The sequence below is a fragment of the Topomyia yanbarensis genome, chromosome 2 (genome assembly GCF_030247195.1).
Source record: "Topomyia yanbarensis strain Yona2022 chromosome 2, ASM3024719v1, whole genome shotgun sequence".
NCBI classification, from domain to species: Eukaryota; Metazoa; Arthropoda; class Insecta; order Diptera; family Culicidae; genus Topomyia; species Topomyia yanbarensis.
Genome location: NC_080671.1, coordinates 410,910,233 through 410,934,123, shown reverse-complemented (window position 1 = coordinate 410,934,123; position 23,891 = coordinate 410,910,233). Strand labels below are relative to the sequence as shown.

The following is a 23,891-nucleotide window of genomic DNA, read 5'->3' as shown; positions in this document are numbered from 1 at the left end:
TAACGTCGATGGTTGTAGGTACCGCGACCGCACCATCCGTCCATCCGTTGATTTTTTTTTCTTCACGATTCCTCTTCAACTCTGGATAAGCACCGCTCATTGAACACCAACGACGGCCATCTATGTGCGCACCGCGGAGGGGGATGTGGGTAGTTACCAACTTACGACCTTGTTCAGTCGGTTTTGTTCCCCTTACTTGATCCCATCCGACGACCGCCGCGCACTGAGGACAATAGACGCGGGTGCGCTTCGGTTCAAACAAAGTAACATAACACCCGCGCCGGAGCGGAACTGATAATCCTGTGGTTTGGTTGAATGGAAAAGTATAACGGGGGTCTTCTGCTGGAGGCGCAAATTGTTGTTGAGATGCTTCGAAAGTGAAAGTTTTTATTTTTCACGGCAGCCTGGTGGAAGGTTTTTCGTGGGTGGGTGTATATTGAATTTAGAGGAAATACGTATAAGGATTATGAAGATTTAGTCGAAGATTTTTGTTCGGGATATCTATAGCTTGTTTACAATCGTTTTGTAAATGGAAAAAAGTGATTTTTCTAAGCCATTTAAACTTAATTTTTGTTGCCAAATTACTAGAATTTGTTGTGGCATGATCCCAACTCTTCGTTTGAATGGGTGCGACAATATATGTTCAATCTCAAATCTACTTCTATATAGATCATGTAACCTCAAGTGATATTTCACGCGACATGGAATGTTGCAGCTGTTTTGTATCATCAGAGGCGATGTCGCAGAGTTGTCGCGATTTATTTTAAAATTAATTTTTGCCATCTCTACCATTACAGTCTGAAAGACTTTTGCGCATTTTTGCGTGTTAACCATCCACAGGATCATGTTTAGTTCAATTGACTTTCCGATGGATCATTCCATGCACATAATCCGAAGTCATCATTCCATTCACCAGCCCTACCTGTATCAACTGCATTTTATCATTACAATAACACAGTCGACTATACCATATATATTTAATTCAGCTATATTACATGCGTTTACTAAACTTTAGAAAGAGTTTGAGTAAAATGCTCGACATCAACGAGTAACGCCCTCCGTCAGAGCTGTCGAGTGTTGTGTAATCCTAAATAGATTCCAATCGATTACCCCAAAGGCCTATTTTGTCTGTCGGTTAATTTGACGGTAACCCATTTATTGTCTTGAACATAAAACGACTGATTAAACTTTCCACGTCGAGCTACCCGTATTGCGACATTCACTTCCCAAAGAGCGAACCCAACAAACACCTCGCCCCCGCGTCTTTTTTCTACTTCGACATGATCCACCACAATGTGTGCCAATCAATTCGGATCGATTTTACGACGAGTGAGTTTGCTCTTTGAAGAGGGCGCGAAAGTGGATCCAAAAGCCTTGATCGATGCAGCAAAAACAGTGATCGTTTACGCAGCCGTGTAATAGGTCAGACATTTTCCCTCAGGGCATCGAGATGCTGATTCATAGTGGCGGCATCTTAACGATTCGTCATCACTGACGCTAAGCGAAACGGCAGTTGGGTTTTTTTTGAGCTCGTGGAATTTTTCTTTGTACCCGGATCCTGTACAGAGCCGCAGAAACAAGTTGTTTTTAACCGAAACTGAACTTACACCCGCCAAAGTGAGATGGTCGCTTTCACCTGGCTGGTAGCAGCCTCCGTACGGAGTAGCGCGGCAGTGCCCGAGGTCATGTTTTGTGGTTACGATCCCTGCTGGACGCTCGGGGTGATCATGTAATCGGATCACTTGTATTGCGCAATGCCGACGTCAGATCCATGATCGTATTTCTGTGATATCCAGAGTTGTGCTTCCGGTCAAATTGAAAAAAAATGTACCGTAAACAATTCTAAAATTTTACATTTTTTCCACTTTGCATGCGAGGAACAAATGATTGAAACGAACACGCATTACCTCTATTTATACCGTCAGGTTCTAACCTAAAAGGTCATTCACCGCAGTTTTCGGATTAAATAGAATTTTTTTTCAACAAAATCTATATCTATGTGCGAGGTTGGAAATCGAACCCAGGTGAGCTGCGTACAAGGCAATCGATTTACCAGCTACGCTATGCCCGCCCCCTGTCACCGTAAATGATTGAGTCACTTAGGTGTACCCCATTGACCGCTCTGCCCAGAATAGACTGACTCATGTGTGGAAGTTTTCATTTTTTCCGAGATTAACTCATTTTTACGGGTTTTTCAATTATGTACTATTAAAATACATAAACAATATAGCAATAAAACACAATTTTAGCTAATTCGGAAATATTTGGTGGTAAAACGACGGAGATCCATTCACAAATAACAGAGATATTAGCGTTCGAAATAGTGACGCAAAAACGTGACATCAATTTTAGAATGACATTTTTTTATGTCAAAATTTTTTATGTAATAGACTCTTTAAAATATAAAAATAGTTTCAACCTTTAACAAGGAATTTTTTTTTAACCGCTCACAAAATATCAGTATGATTTTGACCGTTTATATATTAATCTCTCCTTTTTTCCTCTTTGTTTATTAACGACTTAGAGTGAGTCAATCTTTTTCCTTTTTTATATTGTAACATTTAATTAGAAAGGAACTGGAATGTTTTTCAATATTAAGAGCCATAGTACTCAAGGAAGAGCAAGGATATGAAGTGAGAAAGTTTAGAAAAGCGTGGAATAGGGTCATATGAGCAAGTTTAGAGTTTCCCGGTAACTTAACTCTTTGTTTTCTGCAACGCAGGAGTCAGGATCTTTTGGCATTAAATGCGAATCACCTGAGTCTGCGGCATGTCCGGACAAGCGTAAAGTCACTTTAATGACTTTTGCTGTCGGACAGCATTTTAAGCAGCTCAGATACCAATTTGAGAGGCACCAAATTAATGGAATACTTAAGTAGTACAAATCTGCACATTCTTAATGCAGGAAACCGCACAACATTTACAAGAGCTAGCAGAGAAGAGGTGTTGGATGTAACTCTCTGCTATGACGGTATTACGCATGAGTTGACAAACTGGCTCGTACCAAACGAGCTAGAACCGTCGTTATCTGATCATAAGTACATCGTCTTTGATCATTTAAAAGTCTTACTAGATATCGTCACATATAGTAACCTCAAATCTACGAACTGGGACTTTTACGAAGAGAGCTTGGCGAGAAGGTTTCTTGGGCATCTTCCGACGATTGAATCTCCAAGGGACTTTGATGAGATAAAACAAGCTCACTCATAGTAGCAGCATACCAATAGGCTTGTCCGCTTCGAGTTATGCGTGCTTCTAGAGGAACACCTTGGTGGAATACCGTACTTGTTCAACTCAAAAAGTTATGTAAAAAACCTGGAATCGTAGACGCAGGTACGGGTCGGAGGTATTTAAGTTGGCACGTAAAGCATACCATGCCCTTCGATCCTCTGAGCGAAGTGGTTGGAAAAGCCTCTGCACAAATGTCTCAAGTCTCAACGAGACTAGTAGATTAAATAAGTTACTTTCGAAATCGAAAGGCTTTTATGTCAGTTCAATTAGAACTGCTAATGGTGAATACTCGTCTAACGAAGATGTAGTACTCAACTGTCTTTTTGACACACACGTTCCAGACTGTACGGAGCCATCACTGACGACTACCCCTGAGTTCTTTTCAAGTAGTTCTGATTCTTGGGCATTTGTTCGTGGAATTATGACAACCGAATCGATCAACTAGGAGATTGACAGTTTTGATCCATGTAAGTTTCCGCGAATGGATAGAATCTACTGCAAAAAGGATATGAACGCTTCCAGCATATTTTCTTACTTGTAGTCTTGCAACAGGATACATTCCATTAACGTGGCGGGAGATAACTGTCAAATTCATTCCCAAAGGTGGCCGCGTCACTTATGGGGAGGCAAAGAGCTTTACACCGATCAGTCTGACCTGCTTCCTTCTCAAATCAGTGGACCGTTTAATAGACCACTACATTCGGGATGTTAGCTTGAGCGAGCCCCCGCTACATGCAATGCAACATGCATATCAGCGGAAGAAGTCTACTACCACCCTGTCAACAGTTTTTTCGGCATTTAATTAGCAAGGGACTGGAAGGTGAAGTATATTTTTCAATATTTATAGCCATAGTACTCAAGGGAGAGCAAGGTGTTGAAGGGAGAAAGTTTAGAAAAGCGTGGAAGGATCATATATGCAAGCTTAGAGCTCACCGGCGACTTAACCTTTTGTCTGCTACCGTAGGAGTCAGGGTCTTTTGGCATTAGAAATGCGAATCACCTGAGTCTACGGCATGTCCGGACAAGCGTAAAGTAACTTGTTACTTCATGCTGTCGGAACCTTCATATATCACGAACTGGATACACGCAATGCTTAGCAACCGACATCTGTGCTCATCGTTAAGACAAGTAGAGATGGGAAACTGAGTGTCTGCGGATGTCCTCAAGGATGTGTGCTGTCACCACTTCTATGGAACCTTGTCGCCGATAGCTTGTTGAGAAAACTAAATGAGCTTGGGTTTCTGACGTATGGTTTCGCCGATGATTATCATATAATGATCACCGGTATTTGCATTAACACACTTTTTGATTTGATGCAACAAGCCTTATGTGTTGTTGAGCGGTGGTGTCTTCATGTTGGACTATCAGTTAATCCAAATAAAACCTCAATGGTGCTTTTCACGCAACGAAGGATTACAACCGGAGCTCGTCCATTGCAGTTTTTTGACTCTGAAATTATTGTCGAAGATCAAGTTAAGTACGTTGGGGTAATTCTCGACTCAAAACTTAATTGGACAGCTCACATCGATTTCAGGATCAAGAAAGCTTGCATGGCCTTTGGCCAATGTAGACGGGCTTTCGGCAAATCTTGGGGACTTAAACCCAAGTACATTCAGTGGATCTACACAACAATTGTTAGACTAATACTGGCATAAGGGTGCCTTGTTTGGTGGCAGAAGGGAGAAGTCATGACAATCCAATCAAAGTTAAACCATCTTCAGAGGATGGTCTTGATGGCGATGACTGGTGCGTTCTCGACAACACCTACTGCTGCTCTCGAGGCACTCTTAAACATAAAACCACTACATGTGGTCGGTGTTAGGTCAGACCGGACTAAGTGACAGTGCATTGATTTCGAGAAAAACGCGATTAAAGTTTGAATCGCAGCATCCTTTACATTATAATTGGAAAATATCTGGTAAAAGTGGAATGTAGATGAAGAAATTCTTTATCCAGTGTTATCATTAACTCATTTTTTGATGTTTTGCGACTTGGTCCGGTCTGACTTAACACCGACCATGTGTTTCTGAAACAAGAAGCACTTTCTTGTGTATACCGCCTTAAGGTTACTGGGCTCTGGAACAGTAACCCAATAGATCGTGCAATTATCCACACAAAACTATGTCCCCAAATGATTACTTGGGATGAGTATACACTTACTCCTCGTGACCATACACTTACATGTAGTTTTTCTTTTAGAACTTTCAATGTGAGAATTCCTCTTCGCGAGGAATGGCTGTCTGGTTGGACGGAGCGACAACGTGAAGAATACGTAGTTTGTTATACTGACGGTTCTTTGTTAGAGGGCCGAGCCGGTGGTCTATTGTCATGAAATGTGATTAAATCAATCGCATTCGCCTGGTAGATACTGTACCGTATTCCAAGCAGAAATCTTTGTGATTCTGTGTGGCGTATAATCAGCACTTCAACAGGGAATTTGTGGTAAAAGAATCTATTTTTCTCTGACAGCCAGGCTGCCCTGAAAGCACTTAGTTCGGCAGATTCGAGATCGACATTAGTAATCACAGGTTGAACTCAAATCGAAGAACTTAGCATTTCAAATGTTATCTACCTTCTGTGGGTACCCGGTCATTCCGGAATTACTGGAAATGAATGGGTGGATGAATTGACTAGAGCTCACCAGCTCTCACCCTGCAACTGATTTCGTTGGTCTAGAACCAGCTCTACCACTGTCGATAAGTTGGACAAAGTACAAGATCCGCTCTCATCCGCGCTGCATCCGAACATGCCAACCATTGGGGTAGCTTGCTAACTTGCGTTTTCTGCCGGATGTGAGTCCGGAAATGACGAGGAATTTGTTGCATTTTTCCAAGCACAACTGCAGTATTCTAGTCAGGGTACTGTTATCAAATGGCTACTATTCAGCGCGCTGAGTATTATTCATGTGATCTTTGTGAATCCGATTTCGGAACATCATATCATTTGATATGCAACTGCCCTCTAGTAATACAATTACGTATCCGGATTTTTTGTTCTAATCCAGTGTGGTGAAGAGCTGTAGTTCTAGTCGTATTTGAATGACAATATCTCTTCGGGAGTGTTGTCGTTCTGTTATTTCAATATCCCCTCCTAAATAAAAATTCTAAATCCCTCCGGGGGTTGGAAGTTTAAGTCCTGCTATTGTAGCACTTGCAGATCGTTCAGCATCTCTACGGGGGTGCAGAACCCCCATGTTTTAATTGTTCTGTGCCGTTATTTTTTCACCAATTCTTCCCATCAGGAAATGATGAAGAGGAAATTCTTGGCAAGGCACAACTCTCCGATCAACATGGAGAACGTGCAATTTGAGCCAGAGACTACTGATTCTTGATTCCTGACTCAGCAGTGGCTCATGAAAAGGAGATTTTTCAGAAATTTTTGAACATGAAAACCACAAGGGAAACTAATGATTTGTCGTGTATAAAAAAGTTTTTTGGATCTCAAAATAAATAGCAATGACGGATTCGTAAAAAATCTCGCTTAGCAGCTCACCCGGAGAACTCAAACTTCGTGCAAGGTTCAGCCCGCAACTTTTACCTGAAACAAAAAGTGTAATACTTTCATAGGATGGCTATTATAGTGAAAGTTGAGATTTACAATATTTTAGTTGTAACGGGTCACTAAAGCAACCGTGTTTCAGGGGTTTAAACTGCCTTCACTTCACGCCAAACAACATGATGAATCCCGATTATATGTGAAGCAGCAAGCTTTCGTTTGCCCGGCGAGACTCAGGGCGAGTCCATCAAATTCCCGAATTACTTCCCTAGTTACTCCGCGAACACACCAGCCGACACCCAACCACAAGGTCGTGTAAAAACCCTTGGTAGACGGTAATCATGGATCAAACTACACCCCACCAAATAACTACTCTTTCTTTCTTCTCGGCAATACCATAAAACTATATTTGGGCTTGAAGGGGTTAACATTGATCACTGTTCCACCCGTAGAACTCTACTTAACCGACCTATACCACTATCTATTCCCAAGCGCTTGGAGCTTCAACTTCTCTACGGCACTAACCGTAGTCTATATAACTTTTGGAAAACACAATCGATATATCTTACTACTATATTTACAATATTTACAATTTGTTCAGATCTGACCTTTTTCTTCCGCGGTAGTTTCCTCCGGAGTTGAGGCGAGGCGGCTGTAATCGCTGTTACTGCTTTGACACCGATGCACAGTGGTCCAGAATGCAAATTTAGCAGGAATTTTGAGATTTTACTAAAACTAAACAACTTAGCCTTATTAAGTCTTTGGAGAAGTTTTCGTAGTTTATGAGCCCCCTCTTTTTGTTAAAACAACAGGTAGGGTGGTTTTAATTTTTGTCAAGATCAAAAAAATAACTTTTTAATCATTCTAGCTAGAGCCAAACGACCTTCAGCGAAGTTGTAGAACGACAAATTTTGGAAAAGTTTGCTGAGGACATGTAAGCTCTATCTGTCATACTTTTTATTTACAACAAATTTAAAGTCGGAGCTTAGGATGTTTCTTCGAAATACAGGTTTATTCCAATTACTTTTGCTGTTTTCATTTAAAACCAAAGTTGTCTTCAGACAACTTTAAGATTGTTTCAAGGCGAATAATTTGTTTCATGGCACCATATATCTAGCTATTTCCGTTGAAAAGTTATGAGTTCGCCAAAAATGGGGTTGTTTGGAACAACAATATCACTCATTTAGGGCAAATAAAAGATCATTCTTTTTCAACTATAAATAAGGTCATGATTAGAGTTATAATTAAGCAAAAATGGCAGTACGATATTTTTTAAAATTTCATAAAATTGATTTAAAAAAATGTATTTTTTAAATGTAAAGTGCTAATATCTTCTGAACAATAAAAGCTAGAGTTTTGATGTATTGGAAGAAAATGTTCGTCTTGAAAACTCTGAGAAACATCTGAAGCATAGGTTGGAGAAAAATGAAAACTGAAAAAGTTATATTAAAAATTTGGTTTTTTATGAATTGATTCTTTGTAATATGTTCAAATTACTTTCACGGTGAACAATATAAAAAATGTAGCTTCGTTTTCATGAAAAAATATTGCACTTTACAATACTTTTCTATTATTTTAAATAGTGGGTAGGGTGGTTCTAATTGCATAAATGACGTAGCATTTTGGGGGGTACAGAGGGTATACCAAATTAGTGACGAAGTGTGACGACGGGGAGGGTAGGGTCAGAAGTTGTGCGACGTAGCATTAGGTTTAAAATCCATTGTTTAGACAAAACAATTTAATGATCCTCCATTCCCACGAGAAATGAATTTAAATTCAAACAAGTTACTTTTGATGCGGTTTTTCTTGAGATAAATTTTACGATTCGCGGAATTACAAGTTCGCAAAAATACGAAAAGATTTTGTATGCGGATTTAACTTGCTACATTAGTTAGCTAATGTTGCTAACTAGTAGTCTTAGTTTGGAAGCTGAATTAAATTTTCACTTTAGATTCAACCAAACAAAATTAGTAATTTAGGTGAACGTATGGTTCTAGAATCATTGGCAGCTGCACGATTGTGAACTGAGAGAACTTGTCTTCATGCTCCTCTTTACATATAAAATTCAAAACAAAACTATCAACACTATATTTGTCATGAAATAGGCTTATTTTGCACGCAATTTGCTGTTAAAATGAAAATGTTGATAAAAGTCGTCAAACATTTTGAGAGGACATGTATTTAAAATAACTGAAAAACATATGTAATTTTTTTTAATTACCCGGGCGCTTTGCATGGGACGAGGGGAAGGGGGTAGGTAAATGCTACGTTATTTACGAGGGTAAGGTTAGAATTTTGTGACCAAATGCTACGAGGGGGAGGGAGGGGCCAAAAATCGCCGAAAAAAGCTACGTTATTTGTGTACGGCCCCAAATTGCTGTCTTCCAGAAAATTGAAGAAAATGAAATTTTAAAAAACATTGTCGAAGACACTGAAACTCTATGTCGTGTACTTTTCATAATACAAGAAATTTACTAAAAAAAATTTAGGGTGTTTCTTAAAAAATGGTTTTCTTTGTATAACTTTTGCAGTTTTGATTTTTCATTAAGATCACTTTAGAAATACTTTCAGATATTTTGAAGGAGAACAATTTGTCTTAATATATTTAACCTCTAGCTTCGCTCGTTAGAAAGTTATACATATTTTTTACTAAAAATAAACTATTTTTTGAGTAAATATTGCAAGATATAAAAAAATATCGTATTTGCCATTTTTTGGTGATCTATACCACAAAGCATGCTATTTCATATGAAAGCAGCAGTATTTAATGTTCAGTGTCCGAATCGAAGATAATTCTATTTGAAAAAGTTATATTTTTTATATAAAAGTTTTTATAACTTTAAAACGAAAAAAGTTAATAGGTTGGTGTTTTAAAGTAAATTACGCGTCCTAAAATAATCTTCAAGTTGTCCAAAGGGTACTTTAGCGTAAAATAAAAATTTCAAAAGTTATAGAAATAAAAAAGTTTTTTTAAGGAACACCCTAAATCCTACATTTGAATTTCTCGTGCAATAGAAAATATAAAAGCTAGAGCTTGCATGTCTTCAGCAAATTTGTCTAAAATATGTTGCTCTACAACTTCATCGAAGATAGTAAAGCTCCATCTCAAACCGTTAAAAAGTTCTGCTTTAAATATTGCCAAATTTTGAACCACCCTAGCATCGGTTTAAACAAAAAGAAGGGCCTTGAAAGTACAACATTGTGAGTATGCCTATAAACCCGAAATATATACGTGTCGTCTATGCATACTTCTTTCTCTCTTCCTCTCTCTCTCTCTCTCTATCTCTCTTAAAACATAAAATTGACCCTAGAGAGCTCAAAGGCAAGATATGGTAAATACACTCAAGTTTTTTTTACGTGGGGGATACGTACCGCGTAAAAAAACCGCGTAAATTGGAAAATCCGCGTAAAAAACCGAGTTAATTGGAAAATCCGCGTAAAAAAAGCCGCGTTAAATCGAAAATCCGCGCAAAAAAAACTCTCAGCAAAAGACTTAAAATATTTTTGGAAGTTTTTTTTTGCGCGGATTTCGCAATTAACACGGTTTTTGCAAAAAATATTCTAAGTCCTTTTGAATGCAAAAGACTTAGAAGATATTCGGAAAGATGGAAGAGACGGGTCTGGAAGATTATGGATATTTTCGGAATGGTCTTGATGAGTAGGTGCCAGAAATTGATTTTTGACGCTATTTTGAAATCAAACATGGCGACTTCCGGTTTAGCGATATTCGATAGAAACCAATCAATATGGGTATTCTCGAAATGGTCTTGACGAGTAGGTGCCAGATATTGATTTTTGACGTAATTTTGAAATCAAAGAAGGCGACTTCCGGTTTAGCGAAATTCGCTATAACCCAATCAATATGGGTATTTTCGGAATGGTCTTGAAGAGTAGGTGCCAGATATTGATTTTTGACGTAATTTTGAAATCAAAGAAGGCGACTTCCGGTTTAGCGAAATTCGCTATAACCCAATCAATATGGGTATTTTCGGAATGGTCTTGAAGAGTAGGTGCCAGATATTGATTTTTGACGTAATTTTGAAATCAAAGAAGGCGACTTCCGGTTTAGTGAAATTCGCTATAACTCAATCAATGTGGATATTTTCAGAATGGTCTTGAAGAGTAGGTGCCAGAAATAAATAAATCTGCACCTTCCCCACAAGGTTTTCCATGAAAATTGATTTTTGGTGCCATTTTAAAATCCCAAATGGCGGCTTCCGGTTTCGTGAGATTCTCAACAACTCAATCAACATGAATATTTTCGGAATGGTTTTGACGAGTAGCAGACAAACGTCGATGTTTGCCGTCATTTTAAAATTCTAGATGGCGACTTCCGGTTTACCGAAATTCTCGCAAAATATTTTCAAGTGTTCATCCAAGAAAGTGCAGTGAGAATGGAAGAGAGAGAAGAAAGAGACGTATGTGGTGTGAGTTGGGGTGTTTATTCAAATTAAACATATTGCTTAAATTTAAGTAAATTCAACTGTTTAATTAAAACTATTTGTACTACAACTTCAACTTCAAAAAATACCAATATTGATTGGGTTATAGCGAATTTCGCGAAATCGGAAATCGCCATCTTGGATTTAAAAATGGCGTCAAAAATCAATTTTTGGAACCTACTCGTTAAGATCATTCCAAAAACACTCATATTGACTGTGTTATAGCGAATTTCACTAAACCGGAAGTCGACATCTTTGATTTCAAAATGGCGTCAAAAATCAATTTCTGGCGCCTACTCTTCAAGTCCATTCCGAAAATACCCATAATGATTGGGTTATAGCGAATTTAGCAAAACCGGAAGTCGCCATCTTTGATTTCAATATGGCGTCAAAAATCAATTTCTGGCACCTACTCCTCAAGACCATTCCGAAAATACCCATATTGTTGGGGTGCGGGCCATAAGGAGTCTTCCAGTCCCGCCCCTTCCATCTTTCCGAAAACCTTCTAAGTCTTTTGCATTCAAAATTCTAAGTTCTTTGCATTTAAAAGGACCTAGAATTTTTTTCAGAAAAAAGTCTTTTGCATTCAAAAGGAAATATTTTTTCAAAAACCGCGTTAATTGGAAAATCCGCGTAAAAACCGTGTTAATTGGAAAATCCGCGTAAAAAAACCGCCGTAATAGGGATCTTTAATTTGGAAAAATTGTGCCAGTTTTTCATATGTATTGGTAGCGGGTGTCCTTACGAGTACACTCATATCATTCTTAAACCTTAATTATTCTTTTATGATTTTTAAATTTAAAAAAACCAAATTAAACTCAACCAGCAAACTGACAGTTGCCCTACTAAATGACGTATCTGCAAATATCTCGTTCGCCTCATTGTTAACCGGGACAGCACCCCACACAGCATGATCTGGTACTTTGTCAATCCGCTAGCAACCTGCCATCCCAAGTTTCTTCTGCAAACTATGGTAGATCTGATAAGGCAACCTATAGGGTCGTGCAAGTCGCATGGGTTTGGATGTGTTATTGTCCTAAAAGGAAACAAACTAAAAATGTTTTTTTCAATAGTTTCGGGCCAAAAAATTGAAAAAGGACTGAGATATTAACTCACGGTACTAATCTGCATCAGAATATGCCTTAACCCGCACACCCCTAAAGATCCCTATTGGAAAATCCGCGTAAAAATCGCGTAAAAAGTTGTACTGTGCCCAAAATATAAACGTGTCGTATATCCATACTTCTCTCTCTCTCTCTCTCTCTCTCTCTCTCTCTCTCTCTCTCTCTCTCTCTCTCTCTCTCTCTCTCTCTTCAAACTTTAAATCGACCCTAGCGAACCCAAAGGCAAGATATGGCTAATATTGCACAATTTTTTGATTACATGTACTAGAGAAATATTTAGAAAGAACAGCTCATGTTAAAAAGAAGGAAAATATCACTAATAAATATAAATATTATAAATAAAAGAATAAATAAACAGTATTCAATTAAAGATAAAAAAATCACATTCGTTAGTCATTAGTTCGTTATGTATTTCGTTATTTCGGTTATCCAGTCATATAGAATGGTCATTCGTTTACGTATCACAATATATCATGTAGTTAACCGTTATGTGTCCGACGCGGTATCCGGGTACCTTTTCAGGTTTCAATTAATGAAAATCCTATGTTTTATCCATAGCTGGAAATTGAAATTTTGTGAAATCTTAGAATTTCACTAAGTCAATCTTTTGGGTTAATAATATTGTTGATATAGTAAGGAGAAAGGAGGAGGGGCTCCTGAATTTTTTTACTACGTAACAGGCCGACGTGGGTACATGGGTACCCACAAAACTGAAATACTAAGAACTAAAGTGATTTCCAACCGATTTTGATACTTTTTGATGTTTTGGATTCGGGAGCTCATCCACTTTTGGACTTGGTGAAAATGAATCGGGTTACTTCATTCGGTTTCCGGGAATCCGGATTTCCGGAAGCATGTTCCAGTGCTGGGATACTATTTGTGAATTTCCATGGAATACTAGCAATATGGGTATCAAAATTCTTGGAATTGCATCAGTAGTCTATATCTCATTGTTTTTGGAATCATTTGGTAATTTGTCCTCGGAACGGACATTCCGGAGCAGATTCCCGTGAGCTGTGAGTGGCCATTCCATTACAATTCCATTTTTCAAACTAGGGTAGGGTCCCGTAGCAACAAATAACAGACAAATTTTGATACTCATATTGCTAGGACATTATTAAAATTTCCAATCATGCTCTAGTACTGGAACATTACTCCGGAAAATTCGGATTACCAAGAACCAGATCCATTCAGCCGATTCAATTTTACAAAATCAAAAAGTGGACGAGTTCCTGAATCTAAAACATCTAAAAGTGTCCAAATCGGTTAAAGGAAGCCATAGTTATGAGCATTTCAATTTGTGGGTACCCGGGTTCCCTCGTTGGCCTGTTAAAGGTGTTTTTGTTGGACACATAACTGTTAAAGCATTCGACCAAATGGCTTTCGGACAATTGGCTCGCATGACCAGTTGGCGTTCAGACAAGTGGCAATCGCCCAAATAGTCTTCGATCATATACCGTGTAAAACAAAGTATTACATTCAACAAGTGACAGTTCTTAATGATACAAATCTCACACATCTGTATCTATAGAAATATTGAAATTGATTAATTCAATATCAAAATTTTGACCGCTGAAGAAGATATCTTTTACCCTTAATAAGTGCCTCCCAACTACCCGCTGGCTGGAACGGGCAATACTGATATGCTTTCATAAACAGCGTGGATGCTACATAATTGGGAACCTCACGAACTATTGTGTATAGAGATTATGTCATGAACCAATCGCAATCCGATCTCGAACATAATTCTTTATACATTTATACTCTCCTATAGCTGCATATATAAAAGCCGTCTCCCATAGTTCGCTCCGCATCATTTAACATTAAAAAGCGGAACTAAACTCCTAATGATCCAACCGTCAGCAAAGGTGTGGCCCTCATCGAATCCAATTACCAATCTGTTGAAGCCGCAGCCCACGAACCAACTGTCAGCTGATGGAAAACTAACCGTTCAATTTTCTTTCTCTCCTTTCTTTCTCCACTCGAAACCTCCAACAGTTCAGATTGGCTGCCGTGCTAATTTGCACACTGGTGCTCACGCGGGCGACCCAAGCTGTCGTCAACGGTGATGCCCAACGTCGCGAGGCACCGATTGCCGATTCCTACGGAGTACCGCCTTCCTCACCAGGCGCCTCTGGGCCCGAACTACCAGCTCCGGTGTATGGTGCACCAGCGGTGGCACACTATCCACCACCACTCCCAGATATTCCACCCCCGGCACCAAACGTACCACACAAAGAGTACGGCGTACCGGTACAAAACTTTGGCCCTCCCAACATTAACATCGAGTATGGACCACCTCAACCACCGAAGCCAGTATTTCATCATCCACCCAAACCGATCTATGGACCACCGCAGCAATCTTTCGGTCATCCCCCTCCTCATCATTCATACGGACCTCCACCTCGAAAACAGTCATCCTTCCTGGACTCACTGTTTTCGACCTTTGGATTTGGCGGTGAAGAAGAGCACCACCACCAACCACAACATCACCATCAGCAACCTCAGCACCATTATGGACCACCACCGAAACCGGTGTATGGACCACCCGCACAGGCCTATCCGGTAGAAAATCATTCGTAATTACTTACAACTTAATTTAATATTTTTCCTCACGAACAGAAACCATCCTACGGTGTACCTTCATTCCCACAGCCTGGTCCCAAACCTGTTTACGGCCCACCACCGCAACCAATCTACGGACCACCTAAGCCAGCGTATGGACCACCGAAACCCATCTTCAGTGCGCAGCAGTCCTTCGGTCACCATTCCTCGGTTCACGTTCCTCCTACACCACCGGAGATCAAATGTGACGGATGGAAACCGATCGCAGGACCGGTGATCCAATCGAGCAGCCACGCCGAAATTCACGCTCCAGAATCATCCTACGGTCCACCACCAAGCGGTGACTTCCTTGGCAACCATCAGCAAAGCCACTCCAGCGGTGATATCGGACTGCAACTGCCACGCCTTGAGGTGGGCCCAGCTTTTAACAATGATCTTCACGGCGGACTGGATCTGCCAAAGGGAAACAGTTATGAGGTATTTTTATTTCTCAATTATTGAATGTTGAGTGGTTTTATAAAATGTCTCACTTCCAAACAGATTCACTCAAATTTCATCTCTGACTCTTACGGAGCCCCGCCAGCTGATTCGTACGCACCGGGCAACTACAAACCAACATTTGTTAAGCTTCCGCCTCAAAAGATCCAGTTACCTCCTTCCCCGCTGTACGGAGCACCGCACCGTCCAGTCTCCTACCCCGGATTAGCGATTTCTCACGGCAGCATCAGTGGTAACTTGAAACCATGGTCCGGTCCGGTTGCACCACCCCGCCAACCAATCGCACACCGGCCACCGGTTCCGATAGGTTTAATCGAATCAATCGGGCATGCCGTGGAACACTTGGACAATTTCGGAACAAAACCGCACTACTCTGGCAATGTTTACCTTCCACCGCCAACCAGTGATGTTGCCACAGCTTTGCCAGCACTGGAACTCAACACCTTGCCATCCGATCAACCACCGAAACCATTCCTGACCCAACATCAGCTTCCGCAAGCTCTACCACAGATTCAGGAACCTCGCTACCAGGAACAACAGATCGTTGCTGTGTCCAGCGAATGCGGACATGGTCCAGAACTATCATCATCGCACGGTTCCAGTGACGCTCAGTCCGGTTACTTCGAAACATCCGGATCACAATCCTACAGTAGTGACGTTTCGAACAGCATCGATACGAGCTATGGACCACCCGCATCCGGATCGGCGGGAGAATTCCGCAGCAGTCATCATCTACAGAGTAGCGAATCGGTGTCAACAGCCGAAAGCCTTCCAGGTCTAAGTGCCGGTCTCGGAGCACTCGAACTGGTTTCTGCTCAAAAATCGCAAAGCCTTACGATCCCGGTTCAAGGAAAGCATGGATCCTACCAGCTGCAGTTCCAATCGGCTGACCCTATTAGTTCCGGCCAACACGGTGGATCGGTACCACATGAACAAATTCTATCCGAAGGACTGCTACAGTCGATTCTGTCCGCCATCGAGCAGCCCCATTCCAGCGCCCATCAGGATGAATCATCCTACGATCCGAATATTGATCACAGCGAGGTTTCGCTGTTCCTGAAAAGTCCCGAAGGTCAAAAGACCCTTGCCGATCCTCCCAGTGCGTCGGCTCATAAGCGATAAGCTTGGATTTCTTGTACTAGCAGATAGTCACCGAATGGAATGGTTGTGTGAGTGTTCGTGTCGAAAATTGTCATTGGACCATTGTGCGAAGTGTTTTAGTAATGAGCTATAGTTCGGTTTCCGCGCGGTTCCTCCGAACATTCCCAAGGCACATCAATTTTAATTTATTTTCATCCTCCCTTTCCTGCACGCAAGCGAAAGAATGAGAGCGGTTCGGTAAATTGAGCCAACCAGTTGGTCTGACAGATCGACGGATTGAATTATCAATTACCTGGCGTTATCTTGACATAATCAGAATCACCGCCGGGGAACGGCGACACTGAAAATTGAAGCCAACGCGTTTACCATGATAGAGTAGGAGAAAGAGAAAATGTACCAAACAAAAAAATTTCCGGCAAAAAAAATTAAGGCATCAAAGTAAACATTGCACGTGAGAGTAAATGAGTCAGGTCCTGAAACGTCGCATTCAAACAAACAAATTAACAGAATGTCAGCATGGCAAGCATGATAATGATGCGGATCCAAGATACGGTTGTGCTTATGCCCTGTTTCGTTGGTGAAATACAATCGTCTTTCCGTGCCATGGTTGGCGCTTATAACTGTTATCCACTGTCAGCTCGTGCTCCGTGTAGCGGCGGCGGCGACGGTGACGGCGACAACCAACAGTTCGACAACGTGAGCAAGTGCCGATTGGCGAAAAATGTTGCAAGCAATGCCTACTTTAGAGCGTGCTTGGCGTTTGGCGGAGTGTACCGTCTTCAGAGCCATGTTGAATTGCGGCGCGACGACGGAGGTAGGTATGCCAATTAGCAATGTGTGCAGGTATAGTCTGAGTGTACGAGTGGCTGTGCGTGTGCATCATAAATAGGATTTTAATTACTTCATGTAAGGGGGATCGTTGTTGAGTTTTGGTGACTCGAAAGAGACTGAGGCGATATTTTTGCGAAGGCAGACGAGTACGTGTATATTTATTATATATTTGTGTAAGTTAAGAAGTGGGAAGTTTACCAATATCATTTTGAATGACAATCGAATGTAGCAATCGGGACTGTGTCATAGGAGGGCCAGGTCACTGACGTATAGGTAGTCATGGATTTATTAAATGTTCTCGAGAAAAATTTAACGGAGCTAGAATAAAATGCATTTTTAAACATACTACTGAGTATTTTCTCTTCTACGATGACATTAACCCTGCCCTCCCGTTCAATAGTTGTGACAATACATTTCCACTAAATACTTCTTAAAAGTCAGAAAAAAATTTAAACAAGTCGTGGTACTAAAATGATTGGATTTTGCAGGTAAGTGTGAAAATCTTCGTGATAAAATTAATTAGGTTCCACCACAACCTTGTAAGAATTACTTACCAGGCCTGTGGCCAGAATTTCTCTTAGGGACATGGGATGACCTATTAAATTGAAGCACGTATGTAAGCACGTATTCCATTTGTATTGAACTAACATGAGCCAACATCGCTGGTGGCACACAAATTAGGGCCCCCACTGACAGTTCAGATTATTCTGCTCGTTTTCCTGAAAGCTGGATCCACACTAGATAGAAACGATACGACATGGCCCGATCTTTTGATGTTTATCGTCGAGCTAAAATTTTGGAAGACCAACTGAATAAAAATGTTTTTACATTTCTTATAAAAGAAATGTATAGAATTCGCTCAAACTTTCAATCGACTCAGCTCGACGATTTGGGACAATGTGTGTGTGACGGACAAACTCTCATTCGTGTTTCTCAGCAATGGCTGAACCGATCTTATCCAAACTAATTTTAAATGAGAGACCTATCAGTCAGACAGAACGCTATTAATTTGTTTTTGATTCTGATGTTCAGTTTCCAAGATATGAATGTTTGAATGTGTAAAAATGGCGTTTTTCTGTTTTTTTGAATTATCTGCTAAAATTGACCACATAGATTCACACTTTATATATTTTTAGACAGCTTTAACGAATACCTTTCGAACAAGCTATAGATCGGAGTATTTACAAAAGAGATATTTAACATTAAATACGAACGAATTTTTTTTTTTTATCATTTTCCCTTGCCAGAAATATAACTAAAAACCAGTGTTTTAAAAATCACTCCAATCAGTATGCGTTGAAAAAACCATAGTTTGACAAATCATTAAAATCCATGATTTCATCACTCATGGTTTTTTTTTTTGGCTCCTGAGGAGTGAAAACAGCCAAGGAGTGAAAACAGGTTACTAGATTATAATTGCAGCTTTCAGTTGAAAAGCTCGAGCTGAATTTAGATTTTCAATTTTCATTTTATGAAGCACAAAAGCAAAACAGATCCTTGGTACAGTTCATTGCGAAAGCTTCTTTTCGATAGACCTCGAAGGTCAGCATTCAATGGTTAGCGTACTAGGCTAGGCTTAGGCCATTACAGTAATAAATAGTACACCTGTTTTGCATGCTTCCACTATGCATTTGAACTTTTGGATTTCATCACTTCAGCAGAAACATTTTTACACCGGATTTGAGATATGTTTGCCCGTGATTATTGTTAGAAATATATATTTGTTAAAGAAAATTAAATTGAAAACAAATGACTTGCTTCAATATATACGGGGTGCGCCATCTCGATGTATCCTATTTCAACATTGAACTACTCCACCATTTTCCAGCCGATTTTGACAGATAAACAAAATTCTGAAACCATTTTGGGTATAAGTCGATTTACACCAAAAGAACGCGCTGAAATCGTAGCGCATTACATTGAAAACGAACGTTCAACAGTGAAAACTGCGTGCTTAGTACCTTGACGAACTCAAAGCTAATATACGAGCTGAAATTGCTGCGATTATGCCCGATATGCAGTCCAATGTCATGCAAAATGGCCGCAAAAGAGCTGCTTTTTGTGTATCAAATGGGGGTGGTGATTTAATCAACGTTGTTTTCTAAACCTGGTTTATAATAAATGGCATAAAATATCCTAAAAAGACTTGTTCACTTATAAAAACTACTAAAAATGGCAGAGTTGTTCACTGTTGAAAAAGGATACTGGCGCACCCTGTACCTTCTGCTGGCGCACCCTCTACCTTCTGCTGGGATAATTGTGAAATTAAATAAACAAATTTTGAAGACCTGTTATCAAAGTTTGTAATTAAATTCGATCTGTAAGAGGCGACAGAACAAGAATCACAAACCGGAGTGGACAGGAGAAGCCAAAACCAGGAGTGAAAATCTAAGAGTCAAAACCCACTTGGATTGCTTTGATTGTTATACTCACTCCCAGAAACGTGCATAACAATGATTGGTTTCCACCGCTCCTTTGGACTCAGGCTCCTTGGTGTGAAATGTGTGGTTTATTCGAAACACTGCTAAAAACATGTAATCTATTATTAACGCCAAAACGGCTAATTTTAGGTCAATAGTACCTTCGGAGAATTTAATGGAGGTAATATGCCCTTTCTTTTGGTATTGTGCTTTTGCTGATTAATTCTCCTACGAGTGAGATATTTTCATAAATTTTCTTGGAAGTGTTGTATTGAAATGATTTGAAGCTCTTACTTTTGCGAATAACTTTACTGAAGACATGAAATATCTATTTTGAATACTTTAAAAGTTATGGCTAGTTATTTGTGAATTACCCTTTGTCATCTATTTATTGTTCAATATAGTAGTAATCCATTTAAATGAGCCAAACATTATTTTGATAAAACAAATTCTGTCAGTCATTCTTCTATCTACAATCGCTAGAAATAATCACCGAACAATTCCAAGTTGTCTGGAAGGAACTTGATAACTTATCAGTGCAAAAATGATCATTTGTGCGAACCTCCTGACTACATTTTTTCTAACTTATAACCATCGGATCGATCTGAAACATATCGGAAAATGAAATGCGATATAAATAACTCCAAGCAACGGCGCAGCCAAGAGAAGATTTTGGAGTTTAACACCATACACCCCACCTATTCTGATGCTTAGTTCCTAAGATATGGATGTTTGAATGTCCAAAAAGGCCCTTTTTGCAGTTTTTTTTAAATTTCTGTCGAAATTAACAACATAGATAAACACTTTATACATCTTTGGACAGCTTATACGAATACCTTTCGAACGAACTATAGTTTGTTGAAATTGTGTAACGGACTTACTTTATAACTTCACAAAATATTCCACCAAGTAGGGTTCGTCGCGGTGCGGATGTGGGCGGTAAATGGATAGTCCGCACCGCAACCGCAAAAAAATAATAAAACCGCACCGCTTACCGCAACCGCATTGAATTCACCGCACCGCACCGCGCGGTAATGCGGTAAATGCGATAAAAATCATGTATTTTAAAAATTGTGCTGAAAAATTATTCATTTGTTTTGAATAGCCATATATAGTAAAATGTTATTCTTATTTACACGAAAATTATCTTTGACGGACTCCTCAGAATGTAACATTATAGTATATCATTTCAATAACATGCTGTAATTTTTCTATGCAAAAATATCGACAAACGACTCGGTGACGAAGGTTTTTGTAGAACGTCTCAGGAAAAACATGATTTGCGGTGTTACCTGCCATTCAAAAACTAATTAACCGATTTCTTTCAAACTTTGTATACGGATTCTGTGTAAAATTACCTAACCCCTACGTTAAAGCTTCGAGATAAATTTTCAAATAAGATAAAAACTATGCAAAATTTGGCATCTGGGCTAACTTATACACTTGTCACAATATGAAGGAAGACAAAAAAATCGCAATGCCCTACACTAACTTTGAAAGCTTTACTTTCAAAAAGTTAAAAAATACTCCTAACTGAAAAATATTATTTGTTAATTTGGTAGAAAATATTCCCAGTTGGACGAACAATGGCACGTGAAAAAAAATTCTTCCAAATTCGTTTGGTATGATGATGATAATTACATTCTTTGGATTGTTTTTAAGCCGTAGTACCATTAGTTCATCTCTAAGTTCTCCAAATTAATCAAAATTCACAGTTGAGAAAATGTCATCAAAAACGATTCATAATTCCACGATTGCCAATAGGAATCAGGAGAAATGATGCATTTTGTAATTGAATTTGACAGTAAAATTCAATTGTTTTTCAATGATTGGATTTTGCGTTTTATGTATTTGAAAATGTTCGTTTGTAAATTTTTTCTTTGAAGTATAAAATAAATAGTTTTCAAAATAAGTCGTAAAAATAATGGTGCCAAAATATATCGGACACCGCTTATAGATTTTATTTCTTAGTACCAGTATGTTTTTTTCATATTTGAATGACCAAAATGTACAAAAATCAAGTAGCGATAGGTCGAATTCAGATTGTATTCGGATTTCTTTTCAAATCATTGTCAAGTCTATGGAAATTAGAGCAATTAAATGTTTATCATGCTTCTCTATTGTAGGGTAATAAATAAAAATCGAACGTTCTGAGAGAGAGAGAGATAGAGAGAGAGAGAGAGAGAGATGTTCCTAATAATGACATTGCTAAGCATTCGTTCAGAAAATAAATCTAGTTGCGTCCTTCTCAAATGCCAAAAGTCATAGTTTTAATTTACTTTATAATGCAGGCTGCAGACTTTATCACTTATTTTTTGAAGAGCGGTTGCGGTAATACCGCGCGGAAAAAGCACATTTTCCGTAGAGTTCGTCGCGGTGCGGATGTGGGCGGTAAATGGATTGTCCGCACCGCAACCGCAAAAAAATAATAAAACCGCACCGCTTACCGCAACCGCACTTTATTTACCGCACCGCACCGCGCGGTAACGCGGTAAAATTTTTGTATTTTTAAAAATAGTGTTGAAAAATTGTTCATTTTTAGAACCATATATAACAAAATGTTATTCTTATTCACACGAAATTTAACTTTAAGAGACTCCTCAGAATGTAATGTTTATGAAAAAATCAACTTTTGCATTTTCTTTCAATAAAATTCCGTACATTTTAAGACAAACATTATACATTCAAAAACGTTCTACTGCAGCAATGGGTTAACTTTTATTTTTGCAACCCTTCAGTCAATTGAAAAAATAGAATAAAGATGTAATAAGAAATGAAGTTGCATATTTTTTTTCTTTAAATTTTCATATTTTCAATGTTTTTGACATATGAAAATGAAATGGATGTTTTCCGTATTTATGTAGTAAAACCACCTTTCATTCTTAAAGGAATCAATAAAAAATTTAAAGTCGAAATACCAATACTTCTATATAGTAGCGAGTATATTCCAATACAGTGAATTTTTCAAGAAACAGATGTATTCTCATTCAAATACTAAGGTTTGAAAATGTATGAACTGTAATTTTCTAAAGACTTTCTAGCATTTATTGTATTTTCCTCTAATATTTTCCCAAAGAACCAATGGCAAAAACTTCAATTGAAGTGGACTAGAGTCAAACTATGTGATATCTGGCATCTGAACTAATTTTCACACTTGTCAAAATATGAAGGGGTGCTTTGAGAATTCCAAAAAAATGCAATACCCTACACTATAAAACACTAACTTCCAATTACTTTACTACGAAAAGGCTACAGGCTGAGAGTCCAATAAAACTGACTGCAGAAAAATTCACATTAAATTTACACAGCAATCAAAGAAGATACGATGTTGATGAACGAATGATAGAATAATCAGCCTAATTTGGACCCCACCTTATTTTGCACGCTTTTCATACATTTGTTGCCTTTACTGCCAATTCCTCCAAATTCGTTTGGTTTGATGAAGATAATTATATTTATTGGATTGTGTTTAAGTCCCAGCATAATTAGATCATCTCTAATTCCTTTAAATAAATCAAAATTCACAGTTGAAAAATTGATATCGAAAACGATTCATAATTCCACGATTTGCAACAGGAAACGGGAGAAGTGATGCACTTTTAAATTGGATTTAAGAGTACAAATTTATTGTTTTTAATGATCTAATAATTTTGTCTCTATTTGGATCTCGCAATATATGTGTTTAAAATGGTTAGTTTGTAAAGTTTTACTTAGAATAACTAGTGTCCAAAATATGTCGTAAAAATAATAGCGTCAAATTGTTTTGTACACGGTTATATTTTCTTTCGTAATAGCAGTCGGTTTATCAATTTAGAATAACCAAAATGTGAAAAATCAAATAGCGATAAGTCGAATGCAGATTATATTTCTATTTCTTCTCCAATCATTAGCAAGTCAATGGAAATTATGCCAATTCAATATGTTTTATGTTTCTCTATTGTAGGGTGAAAAGTAAAACTCGAACGTTCTGACAGAGAGGTTTTCCAAACAATGCCTTTGCTAAGCATTTGCTTAGGAAATAAATCTAATTGCGTCCTTCTCAAATGCTTAAAGTCCTAGTTTTAATCCACTTTTTAATGCAAGCGTAAAACTTTATCAATTATTTTTTTGCGGTGCGGTTGCGGTAACACCGCGCGGTAAAAGCTCTTTCCCGCACCGCATTTGCGGGAAAAAGTGTCTCACCGC

General features: G+C 38.9%; 1 protein-coding gene across 1 annotated transcript in view; it reads left to right on the top strand.

Moving 5' to 3' along the window:
- The window catches only part of LOC131685068 (uncharacterized), a 128,108-nt gene extending 110,498 nt beyond the window's left edge, over positions 1 to 17,610 (top strand). Inside the window, exons 2-4 of the mRNA XM_058968476.1 lie at positions 14,290 to 14,856; positions 14,914 to 15,333; positions 15,397 to 17,610. Of these exons, the coding sequence (XP_058824459.1) occupies positions 14,290 to 14,856; positions 14,914 to 15,333; positions 15,397 to 16,476 (2,067 nt within the window). The 3' untranslated portion in view covers positions 16,477 to 17,610. The remainder of the gene's footprint in view (positions 1 to 14,289; positions 14,857 to 14,913; positions 15,334 to 15,396) is intronic.
- Positions 17,611 to 23,891: the final 6,281 nt, after the last annotated feature.